The sequence below is a fragment of the Garra rufa genome, chromosome 12 (assembly GCF_049309525.1).
Source record: "Garra rufa chromosome 12, GarRuf1.0, whole genome shotgun sequence".
NCBI classification, from domain to species: domain Eukaryota; kingdom Metazoa; phylum Chordata; class Actinopteri; order Cypriniformes; family Cyprinidae; genus Garra; species Garra rufa.
Genome location: NC_133372.1, coordinates 41,105,145 through 41,117,447, shown reverse-complemented (window position 1 = coordinate 41,117,447; position 12,303 = coordinate 41,105,145). Strand labels below are relative to the sequence as shown.

General features: G+C 34.0%; 2 protein-coding genes across 2 annotated transcripts in view; one reads left to right on the top strand and one right to left on the bottom strand.

Annotated features, from left to right (window-relative positions):
* Positions 1 to 5,752, top strand: part of ripor3 (RIPOR family member 3) — a 50,615-nt gene extending 44,863 nt beyond the window's left edge. The window contains exons 16-22 of the mRNA XM_073852586.1: positions 739 to 745; positions 855 to 858; positions 936 to 1,094; positions 1,314 to 1,516; positions 2,218 to 2,301; positions 4,910 to 5,000; positions 5,406 to 5,752. Of these exons, the coding sequence (XP_073708687.1) occupies positions 739 to 745; positions 855 to 858; positions 936 to 1,094; positions 1,314 to 1,516; positions 2,218 to 2,301; positions 4,910 to 5,000; positions 5,406 to 5,503 (646 nt within the window). The 3' untranslated portion in view covers positions 5,504 to 5,752. The remainder of the gene's footprint in view (positions 1 to 738; positions 746 to 854; positions 859 to 935; positions 1,095 to 1,313; positions 1,517 to 2,217; positions 2,302 to 4,909; positions 5,001 to 5,405) is intronic.
* A 1,584-nt stretch (positions 5,753 to 7,336) lies between these two features.
* On the bottom strand, positions 7,337 to 11,106 carry blcap (bladder cancer associated protein). The gene is made up of 2 exons (XM_073852279.1): positions 10,986 to 11,106; positions 7,337 to 8,169 (listed from the first exon to the last, which is right to left on the bottom strand). The coding sequence occupies exon 2, from the start codon at positions 8,048 to 8,050 to the stop codon at positions 7,787 to 7,789; it is 264 nt and encodes an 87-aa protein (XP_073708380.1). The 5' UTR covers positions 8,051 to 8,169; positions 10,986 to 11,106; the 3' UTR covers positions 7,337 to 7,786.
* Between the last annotated feature and the right edge of the window lie 1,197 nt (positions 11,107 to 12,303).

Sequence of the window (12,303 nt, the reverse complement as noted above, 5' to 3'; positions counted from 1 at the left end):
ATGAAGATAAGATTATTGTAGAATTTACACAATAATTGCATTTACAATAATTGCATGACATTTTTATTATTAGATTATATTTTTAAAGCTAATACTCAGAACTGTTTTATCTTTGTAATAATAATTGCCTTAATTATAAAAAATATAATAGTCTAATAAGCCTTGTATAAAAAAGTCTATTCTATTCTTAGAAATTCTTTAGAATTTAATATTTAATTTTCAAAAAGCCAAATTAAGTAAATAAGTAAATCTAATAATATTTATATGTACAAAATAAATGTATGTATTATATTTTAGTATAGTATTATTATTTTATTTATTATTATATTTAGTGTTCCTTCAGAATTTAATTGCTAAACTAAAATCCAATAATTTGTAAAGAATAAATCTATTCTATATTACAATATTTTTTATTTATATATATATATATATATATATATATATATATATATATATATATATATATATATATATATATGTATATATGTAAGATCATGTTCCATGAAGATATTTTGTAAATTTTCTACCATAAATTTATCGAAACATAAATTGATTAGTAATATGCATTTTATATTAGCATTTTTATATTGCTACGAACTTCATTTGAACAGCTTTAAAGGCGAATTTCTCAATGTTTTGATTTTTTTGTACCCTCAGATTCCAGATTTTCAAATAGTTGTATCTCTGCCAAATATTGTCCTATCCTAACAAACATAATTGGAAAGCTCGTTTATTTAGCTTTCAGGTGATAAATCTCAATTTCAAAAAATGTACTCTTATGACTGGTTTTGTGGTCCATGGTCACAAATAACAATGTGTCTTGTGTTATTTGTTCTATTTTACTGTTCTTTCAGAATTGTATTCTCACACTACTGATTTGCAAAGGCCTGTTGTCTCTTTCTAATTCCTGATGGGTGTTTTCTTTTGTCCTGCAGTTTTCAGTCAGTTGCTGCATCAGGTGCAGTGCAGCTGTATGATGGCGTCTGTGACTCAGTGCGCTACGGACCGAGTGACTGTGTTTCAGCTGTTAGTCTACCTCAACAGATGGAGTATCACTGACTTTGGAGAGCACATCTCTCTTCTCTCTAAAGAAGGTAACAGCACTTACTATTCGCAGAGTCACTTCAGGATGCGTACATCAGAGAAACTAGTCTGACATACGGTAAACAGCACAGTAGCAAAGCTTTCGTCCTTATCGGTTCATTGTGAGTTTACTGCTTTCTGCATCAATCAATCACCCTCAGGGATTCTTCCCAACAGATCTCATTAAAAGACTTCCCTCTGTGTTTCTCCCTCGGATCGGTTTGCTGCAGTGTATCTGATAGCCAGTCTGGAGAGTCCCAAGAGGAGGCAAGCTCTGAAAAAGCTGAAAGGGAAGCGCATCTCTGAGCTGCAGCCGACGGGACGCACCCTCCAGCTCCTGGCCAAGCTACAGACAGACGCCAATCACAAGGTGGCTTCAGCGGCCACATCCTGCCTTAGCAGGGCCTCGCAATCCAAATCCTTCAGGGCAAAGGTAGAAAAGGCCTAACTTGCTATTAAACACAAATACCTCTCATAACAAACAATTAAAGGGATAGTCCAACCAAAATTCTGTCTGGAACAGATTTGGAGAAATGTAGCATTACATCACTTGCTCACCAATGGATCCTCTGGAGTGAATGGGTGCCGTCAGAATGAGAGTCCAAACAGCTGATAAAAACATCACAATAATTCACAAGAAATCTACACCACTCCAGTCTATCAGTTAACATCTTGAGAATCGAAAAGCTGTGTGTTTGTAAGAAAAAAAACCATCATTTGGAATGGTAAATCATTGCTTCTGCTTCCATAATCAATAATAAATAAGTCCATCCCCTGTTGTTCTCTCACATCAAATAGTTAGTTAATGGACTGGAGTGGTGTGGATTTTTGTGATGTTTTCATCAGCTGTTTGGACTCTCATTCTGACGGCACCCATTCACTGCAGAGGATCCATTGGTGAGCAAGTGATGTAACGGTTAATTTTTCTTCAAATTTCTTTTAATCAAAAGAAAATATTTTGAAGAATGTTGCTAAACAAGCTGTTTTGATTCCATTTTTCTATTTTGTGGAAGGCTTTGGTTTTCACAAAGCTGCCTTTGCTTTTGTTGTCTAATCACATTCAAGTGTTTTTAAAGTGTGGCTTAAGTGAGCTGCGCTTTCTGTGTGTGATGTAGTTGTGTGGGTGTTTTATAGGCGGTGGTTCACTACACAGATCTGCTGAAAAACAGCAACACAAATGTGCGGCATGAGGCCTGTCTGGCTCTGAAATGTCTGAAGGTATGTTGTGCCATCAAACAATAAGTTTATATTTGACCTTTTCCTGTTGTTGATATTTATGATGTGATCAAAGGTGACAGTAAAGACATACACTGTTGTTCAAAAGTTTAGGAGATTTAGATTTGTGATTTTTTTTTTTAAAGGAACACTCCACTTTTTTTGGGGAAATAGGCTCATTCTCCAACTCCCCACGAGTTAATAAGTTGAGTTTTACCATTTTAAAATCCATTCAGCTGTTCTCCTGTTCTGGCGATTTCACTTTTAGCATAGCTTAGCATAGATCATTAAATCCTATGAGACCAATAGCATCGCGTTCAAAAATGAACAACGAGTTTCCATATTTGTCCTATTTAAAACTTGACTCTTCTGCAGTTATATCGTGTACTAAGACCGGTGGAAATGCAAAGATGCGATTTTCTAGGCCGATAAGATTAGGAACTACACTCCCATTCCGGCGTAATAGTTAAGGAAGTTTGCTGCCGTAATATGGATGCAGCAGGCGCAGTAATATCACATATCGCCTGAAATTAGTTCCCAGCTGGGTAACTTACAACGAGGATATTACAACGATATTACTGCGCCTGCTTCAGCCGTACCAGGTACCAGGCGTTTTTTTTTTTTTTTTTTTTTTAATATACATTAAATAATATTTTATTCCTGTGATGCAAAGCTGAATTTTCAGCATCATTACTCTTCGGTGTCACATGATCCTTCAGAAATCATTCTAATATGCTTATTAGTTATCAGTGTTGGAATCATTTTGCTGCTTAAATGTATTTGGAACCTGTGATACATTTTTCAGGGTTCTTTGATGAATAAAGAGTTTTTAAAAACCCAGCATTTAAATCTTTTCTAACAATATTAAAAAATTACACTTAAAAAATTGGGGTCAGTAAATTTTTATTCTTTCTTTCTTTCTTTTTTTTTAAATGTGTTACATTAATAAAAAGTGATAGTAAAGACTTATGTTGTTAGAAAATATTTCTATTTTGAATAAATGCTGTTCTTTTTAACTTTTTAATTCATCAAAGAATGCTGAAAAAATGTATCACAGGTTCCAAAAACATATTAAACAGCAAAACAGTTTCAAACATTGACAATAATAATAACAAATCAGCATATTAGAATGATTTCTGAAGGATTTGACTGTTGACTTCTTTGCAGCGGATGACTTGTGAAGTGTGCACGTACGAGCGCGCGCTGCGAGAGCGAGCAGAAAGGAAGAGAGTCAGTCGCGAGTTTAAATTTCAGAAAATTGCATATAGCCCCTTTAAAAAACATTACAAATCTTACTGATCCCAAACTTTTGAATGGCAGTGTGTAATCTTAAAATCTTTCAAAAGATTTCTGTTTTAAATAAATGCAGTTCTATTGAACTCTCTATTTATCAAAAAGTCCTGAAAATATTTATCAGTTTCTATAGGAATATTAAGCAACACAGCTGTTTTCAACATTGATAATAATCAGAAACATTTCTTGAGGAACAGATCAGCATATTAGAATGATTTCGAAAGGGTCATGTGACACTGAAGACTGGAGTAATGCTGAAAATTCTGCTTTGCATCACAGGAATAAAATGATTTTTTAAAGTATACTAAAATAAAAAAACATTATTTTAAGTTGTAATAATATTTCACAATATTACTGTTTTTTCTGCATTTTTGACCAAATACATGCAGCCTTGATGAGCTTAAGAGACTTAAAAAATAATAATAAAAAAACATAACAAATCTTACTCATCCCATATTTTTGAATGCCAGTAAATAATATTTTATTTTAAATAAATGCAGTTCCTTAAAACTTTTATTCATTAAGGAATCCTGAAAAAAATCAGTTTCCATAGAAATATAAAGCAACATTGCAACAGAATTAGTATGAGCATAAGAGACTTGTTTAAAAAACATTACATATCTTACTGATCCCAAATTTCTGAATGGCAGTGTTTTTTAAATCTATTTTAAATAAATGCAGTTCCTTTAAACTTTTATCCATCAAAGAATCCTGAGAAAGTATCAGCTTCCATAAAAATATAAAGCATCACATCTCTTTTCAATGTTGATGATAATAATCAGAAATGTTTCTTGAGCAGTAAATCAGAAGACTGGAGTAATGCTGAAAATTCTGCTTTGCATCACAGAAATAAAATGATTTTTTAAAGTATACTAAAAAAAAACAAAAAAAAAAAAAAAACATTATTTTAAGCTGTAATAATATTTCACAATATTGCTGTTTTTTTCTGCATTTTTGACCAAATACATGCAGCCTTGATGAGCTTAAGAGACTTAAAAAAAAAGAAAACATTACAAATCTTACTGATCCCATATTTTTGAATGGCAGTAAATCATTTTTTTTTTTAAATAAATACAGTTCCTTTAAACTTTTATTCATTAAGGAATCCTGAAAAAATCAGTTTCCATAGAAATATAAAGCAACACAGCTCTTTTCAATGTTAATAATAATCAGAAATGTAATTTGAGCAGCAGATCGTCATATTAGAATGATTTCTGAAGTATCATGTGACACTGAAGACTGGAGCTTTATAGGTTTTGTGTTTTAGACGTTTCTGTGTTGATCATTTGAGATTATCAGTGCTTTTGTGGTTTCTCAGGCCTCAGAGAGCGCAGAGCAGGTGGCTGAACTGTGGCGCTCCACAGACGAAGACCTGAGGAACGCCGCACGGGAGACCGTACTGTCCTTTGGTACGTGACCCTTAAGCTGTAACTGTACTGCAACTGTGTCATGTGCTGATTTTGTCCCTATATGGGCTGTGTCTGAATCCAAAGACTGTCTTCCAAAGCACTACATCTCATAATAATAAACAAATTGAAGTTTCAGAAATCACAAAGCAAATATTTAATGACTACTATGTTTATTCCTAAGAGGAAATGTTGGAATAGTCTTATAATTTGAATCAAAGTCATAAGCATTATATTTGGGTGTGCCATGAAGCCAGGCAGCATTTTACAGGTTTTAAGACACCTCCCCCCTCATTATTAATTTTCACTCAATTGCCTTTCGTCTTTTAAATGACTTGCAATTTGTCTTTGTCTTATATATAATACTCCTAGTACAGAGGTGTACTGATTTCTATTGTTCTTTCTTAGGTAAGAAAGGTCACATGGCATTCCAGCGTATGGACCGGATCTATGAGCTGCAGGACGAGGTTTACAAGAACCTGGAAACAGAAATCACGATCTTATAGAAAGACTACAAAGTCAGTCCTGTATTGGATGGTGCTGAGAGACTGTGAGGTTTTGATTGAACACATTTCATCTGTGTGTACACATTGCCAAGTATTTAATATGCTGTTTTATGATTTTATATTTTCTTTTATGTAATTTTAACTTTAAGTGAAATATTTATGAATAAACTGTCTTCTATATTTCTTATGTATCAAAATGAGTAAACGTGAAATATATATTGACAATAAATGTAAATAAGAGAACTCTGACTCGTTCATTAAAGTCATTTTTATGATGTATACATCATACTGAATAAATAAGCTTTCCACTGACATATGGTTTGTTAGGATATGACAATATTGGGCCGATATAAAATTTTTTGAAAATCTGGAATCTGAGGGTGCAAAAAATCGAAATATTGAAAAAATCGCCTTTAAAGTTGTCCAAATGAAGTTCTTAGCAATGCATATTACTAATCAAAAATTAAGTTCTGATATATTTAAAGTAGAAAATTTACTAAATATATTCATGGAACATGATCTTCACGTAATATCCTAATGATTTTTAGCATAAAAGAAAAATCGATAATCAATGAACAATGAACAGATTGATTTTTGTTAACTAAAATTAACAAAGATTAATAATTACTATAACAAATGTATTGTTCATTGTTAGTTAATGCATTAATAACGGGACATTATTGCAAAATGTTACCAGATTGTCTTTTATATTCATATGCAATTCTTTGCATGCCTAGTTTTTCATCATACTGATGTTGTAATATTTTACAAGAAAGCACTGCAGGGTGAATCTCACAGCATGAAGCAAATGGAAAAAATTTCAGACTTAAGACTTGTTAATTTCATGGCAAATAAACATTTGCAATTTCTGCAATATAATTATTTATATTACTTTCTTAAGAATTTATTTTGATTTATTTTCCATAATATTTTTGACTTTTTTTAAAGCCATGTCAGCACCAAAGATTTTCATGGCAAGAACGGAATAGTTTAAAATACACTGTAAAAATATTACAGTGTATTTACCTGCATATTGGTTAACTGTAATATCTTTTATTATTTAAATTAAATTAAATTTATTTCTTTTAAAGTACAGTTGATTTTTTTTAAATTATTTTATAATTTAGGTTGAAAACATAAATTAATGAATTTTTACTGCACATTTAATTTACAGTTACTTTTTTTTACTATGTATGACAAAAATTATTTAAAATTTTAGATTTTGTTTAACTTGGCAAACCTGGTGAGACTTATTTAAAAATGTGTTAAAAAACTAAAAATTCTATTTTTAAAACCTATAAATTGATTCACAGTAAGATCCTTTACTAATCTTAAACAACATTTTATTTAAATGTAGAGTTAAAATAAAAAAAATATATGAAGTGTCATTTTATAATTTAGACTAAAATTAATCCATATGTTTATGATTTTTCATTATAACATTATATGGAATGTAGATTTAATTTCCATCTATAAAGCATAAATTACCTAACTGTAAATTTCATTTTTTTTACAGAGCGAGGCAAAAATAATTAAACTCTAAAAAACAAACTATTTAAATTTTATTTTTGTCAAAGTTTTAAACCTTGTGGGATTCTTCAAAAAAATCTGTTAGAGAGCTATGAATATAATGTCTGTCTAGTAAAACAGAACTACAGGTTCCTATATTTGCTAAACCACCAATTCCTCCAAAAATGCATGTTTATCCAGCAATAATAATAGATCTGCATGGTGAGTAAAAAAAACATGATTGATATCCACAGCTGTTCTGAAGCTGTTTATAGCATCACACTGTCAAACAAGACGATTTTTCGCCTGAACGCACACAGCTGCTCGATTTTGATCATTAGAAACTTTATTGAATTAAAAGTGGAGACAGCATTTGAGCTAACTCAGCAGTGTAGAAGCACGCCTTCAGCTCAAGTTGCGTGACAAAATTCATCTGGCGTCTATCCGCTTAACACTTGGACTCATACTGATTATTGACACGTGAACAGAAACCCAAAATCGCAATATACAAACACGCACACGTTATCATCTACCCCTTTGGAAAAACAAAATTCAGCATCCAGAAATGAAAGAATGTGCACCGAACACAACGAGAATGGAACCCATGCAAGCTTCAGACGCCCCTGCGCCGCGGCGAGGAGATTCAAGTCGGGGTTGGTTACGGGTTACAGCGGAGAGCGGTTATCGACGTGGGTATAAAGAACCGAAACTTCCCAGCATTCCCGGCGGCTCTTGTATTCACAGTACGGATTTGTCCGTGCGCAAAAACCGAGTCTAGGTGCCCACAATGTTGGGGTCGTGTGCTGAGTCCGGCAGTGGAGAATCGTGGCAGTGGTACAGAAAGCAGTTTCCCCAGCAGCTGTAGCAGATGAGAAACAACGCCGCCAGGAAGACTAAGGCACAAATGGTACACGGCTTCCTCTCCAACAGGAAGCTGAGCAGGTAGAAGCCCATGAACATGGAGTGGTTGAACCACAGGGCCGGATTTAAGGGTTTGGGGATCAGGAGGACCGGGAGTAACCACTGGAGGCAGTACATGGTCTCTGCGTGTTGGGCCGCCTCGTATGAGCTCAGATATCCGACGTGACGCTACACAATCACAAATCCCCAGCGTATCTGTGAGGGATTAGATGCGCTATCCAAACACCAGGCGAGGCCTTTGGAAAAGGAGAGAGAAAGAGAAAACCATTTAATACGCACAATTCCTAGCTCGCCTTACAAGGCGCTGAGGGTCAAAGCATGCGTGTATTTTAAGCAATTGTGCTATTTTTAGTTGCTGGCCTTGAGTTTCACATGACAACTGGCTAACTTCTAACTACAAAACATTTCAGTGTCATCATTTAAGTCATATTTGACTAGTTAAACTCAATTTCAACAAATGCTTCATAAGGTATAATAGATATTAATCTCATAATAGAACTTTTAAGCTATTTTAATGGAACACACCACTTTTTTTTTTTTTTGGAAATAGGCTCATTCTCCAACTCCCCCTGAGTTAATAAGTTAATAACTCCCATTCCGGCGTAATAGTCAAGGAATTTTGCTGCCGTAATATGGACGTAGTAGGCGGAGTAATATCACGCAGCACATGTGCAAATTCTAATCTAGATGGGAACTAATTTCAGGCGCTCTGTGATATTACGGCAGCAAGCTTCCTTGACTTAAGGCATCTAGTTTATTATTTTCCTAAAATAAGGTGTTTTAATATTAGAGGTCTGTCTGTTTTGCTATATTTTAAAGGATAAGTTTGCTTCCAAAGCAAAAATTTTCACCCCCTTGTCATCCAAGATGTTCACATCTTTTTACAGTCGTAAAGAAATCGTTTTTTTTGAGGAGAACCTTTCAGGACTTTTTTCCATATAGTGGACTTCAACAGTGCCTTTGAGTTTAAACTATTACGCCGGAATGGGAGTGTAGTTCCTAATCTTATCGGCCTAGAAAATCGCAGCTTTACATTTTCTGCCGGTCTTAGTACATGATATAACTACAGAAGAGTCAAGTATTAAATAGGACAAATATCGAAACTCGTTGGTCATTTTTGAATGTGATGTCATTGGTCTAATAGGATTCAATGATCTATGCTAAGCTATGCTAAAAGTGATATCGCCAGAACAGGAGAACGGCTGAATGGATTTCAAAAACGGTAAAACTCAACTTATTAACTCGGGGGGAGTTGGAGAATGAGCCTATTTCCAAAAAAAAGTGGAGTGTTCCTTTAATAGAATCTTTAGTGGTGTTAAATGATTAGTTCACTTCCAGAACAAAAATGTACAGATAATTTTCTCACCCCCTTGTCATCCAGGATGTTCGTGGCTTTCTTCAGTCGTAAAGAAACTGTGTTTTCTAAAGACAACATTTCAAGAATTTTATCCCTATAGTGGACTTCAATGGTGTCTGCGAGTTTTAAAAGGGCTCTAAACAATCTCAGCCAATAAATAAGGGTGTTATCTAATGAAACGATTAGTCATTCTCTTAAATAAATGATATTTATACATTTTCCAACCACAAATGCTCGTCTTGTCTAGCTGTGCACCCTGGTTCAAGACAGTTAGGGTATGTCATAAAACTCCTATCCCATTTTCTCCTCTAACTTCAAAATCACTCTACATCGTTGTTTTAACTTTTTTGCAAGGGCGTTTGATCTTCTTCGCCCGTTCGCTTTGTAAACGCTTGGTTGTTACTTCTGCAGCAATGTAGGACGATTTTGAAGTTGTAGGAGAAAATGAGATGGGAGTTTTTTGACATACCCTAACTGTATTAAACCAGAGTGCATTGCAGAGCTAGACAAGTCAAGCATTTGTGGTTAAAAAGTGTATAAATATTAATTTATTTAAGAAAAAGATCGATTATTTTGCTACATAGGACCCTAATTCCTTGGCTGGGATTGTTTAGAGCCCTTTGAAGTTGCATTCAAACTGCATTTTGGAAGTTCAAACTCACAGGCACTGTTGAAGTCCACTATATGGAGAAATTTCCTGAAAGGTTCTCCTCAAAAAACAAGTTCTTTACAACTGAAGAAAGAAAGACATGAACATCTTGGATGACAAGGGGGTGAAAATTTTTGTTCTGGAAGCAAACTAATCCTTTAAAATATAGCAAAACATACAGACTTCAAATATCAAAATACCTTATTTTAGGAAAATAATAAACTAGATGCCTTTAGACTGACCTTTTTTACTTTGTTTACAACAATAATTGTTATTAAACTACAAATAAAAGTAATAATTTGGTCATTAGTGTGTGTGATTATGATTAATTATTGACATGGCCAAAGTTTCAGCTCTCTAAACGTATGCTTAATAGTTCAAATTGGGTGCTTCAACAATAAAGCTATGTTTTTATTAACTTTGCATGTATTTAAAAGGTTTATGTGTGTATGCTATAAAAATAGCAAAAAAAAAATCACATATCTGACAAAAACTGTCGTATTTAGGAAAATAATAAACTTTCCTCATGTAGACTGACACTCCGTGTACTGTTTACAAAAATGTTCGAGAATAAACTACAAAAGAGAAATACATTCGCTAATTAGCTTGACATTATAAATAATTTCCAATATTTCCAATTGTGGTTGGATTTATTTTAGACCTTTGCACACTCGTAAACATTTAAATGCATGACGAGTTTCCTTATTTAGACTGGCATTCCTTACATTGTTTACACGAATGATCGACAACAAACACCGACAGACATACAAATCTAGCAATTAGTTTGACATTATAATTATTTATGGATTATCCGACATTTCAGGTTGTGTTTTTAAAGTATGTCATCAAAGCAAAACAGACACGGACAATAAAAACATTGTGATGTTAGCGTGTTGGCTAACCGGATATCTAGCATGCGTTAGCATGTGGCTAAGTGTTAGCACGAAAATAAACCTTCCGAACACATGCATGAACATATACGAGTGTGGCAGTCTCAAATAAGCAAGCTTTGAAGCTTAAAACGACTGAAATGATCATGTTCAGACCTGCCATTCTTTAAATTCAATCCTGATCTCGCATATAAGCCGTCGCCATTGAGTTCTTCAGGTGATTGCGTAGATTTGTGGAACTCTAAGGACCCAACCGACGGCATGTATCCCTTCTTCTTCTTCTTCTCGTTTTTATTGGCGGCTCGCTTCTTAGATAGAGCATTACCGCCATCTACAGTGGTCAATGGATCAGAGACTTATATACTTATACTTACCCTCATCCCAGACTATTCAGGACCCGGCCTTTCGATGCTGCTGCGTGTTCAGCTCCTTCATCTACAGCCCAGGTCCTTTCCAGACTAGGGACAAGGGATAATAATAATAATAATAATAATAATAATAATAATAATAATACTCTTCTACCGGTCTTAATAATAACCCCAATAATAATAATAATAATCTTTATATTCTATGAATTAACTGAGTCCTTTTTAGAAATATTACTAATAGATTATCACTTCCTACTGGATTTAAGAGTTCTTTTAATGTTAACTCCTGCACACCATTTTTCTGAAGTTCTTCAATTATTTTCCTTCTATCCTCAGTATATTTATTGCAATAAATGAGAACATGTTCTACTGTTTCTCTGACTCCACACCAGTCGCACAACCCTGTTGGATGTTTTCCTATTATATTTAATGTTGCATTAAGTCCTGTATGTCCCAGTCTTAGTCTTGAAAGAATACAGTCCTCCTTTCTACTCCCTCTTGAATTCCTACTTCTGTTTACTGATGATTGTATTGAGTACATATGCCTGCCTCTTTGTTCATTATCCCAATATGATTGCCATTTCTCTGTTATTTTCTTTTTAATTATTGACTTAAGTTCAGATTTACTATACAAAATTTGCATATCTATACCTTCTTTTGCTGCTGCCTGTTTTGCTAATTGATCTGCTTCCTCATTTCCCGCCACTCCTGTATGTGCTGGAACCCACAAGAACTGAACTACCTTTTTTTCCTGATGTATCCTATTCAATAACTGAAGGATCTCCAAGACTATGTCCTGTCTGGTTTCAGACTGTTGAGTGTCCAAACATAATAAGGCTGAACTCGAATCTGTGCATATTAGTGTTTTATTTAATCCCATTTCATATACTGTAGTCACTGCTGTCATAATTGCTAGCAATTCTCCAGTAAACACTGATACCTGATTAGAAATTCTCTTTTTTCCTGATACTTTTAATTTTGGGATGGTGTATGCTATTCCCACCTGGCCATTTGGGTCCTTAGATGCATCTGTATACACTTGTATATAATGATTGTAATTATTCCCGATATACTCTTTTGTCAACTCTGCCTCTTGTAACTCTTGT

What these genes read in the sequence shown, in the direction of transcription:
- blcap (XM_073852279.1), bottom strand. Translation starts at nt 8,050, where the DNA reads ATGTACTGCCTCCAGTGGTTACTCCCGGTCCTCCTGATCCCCAAACCC.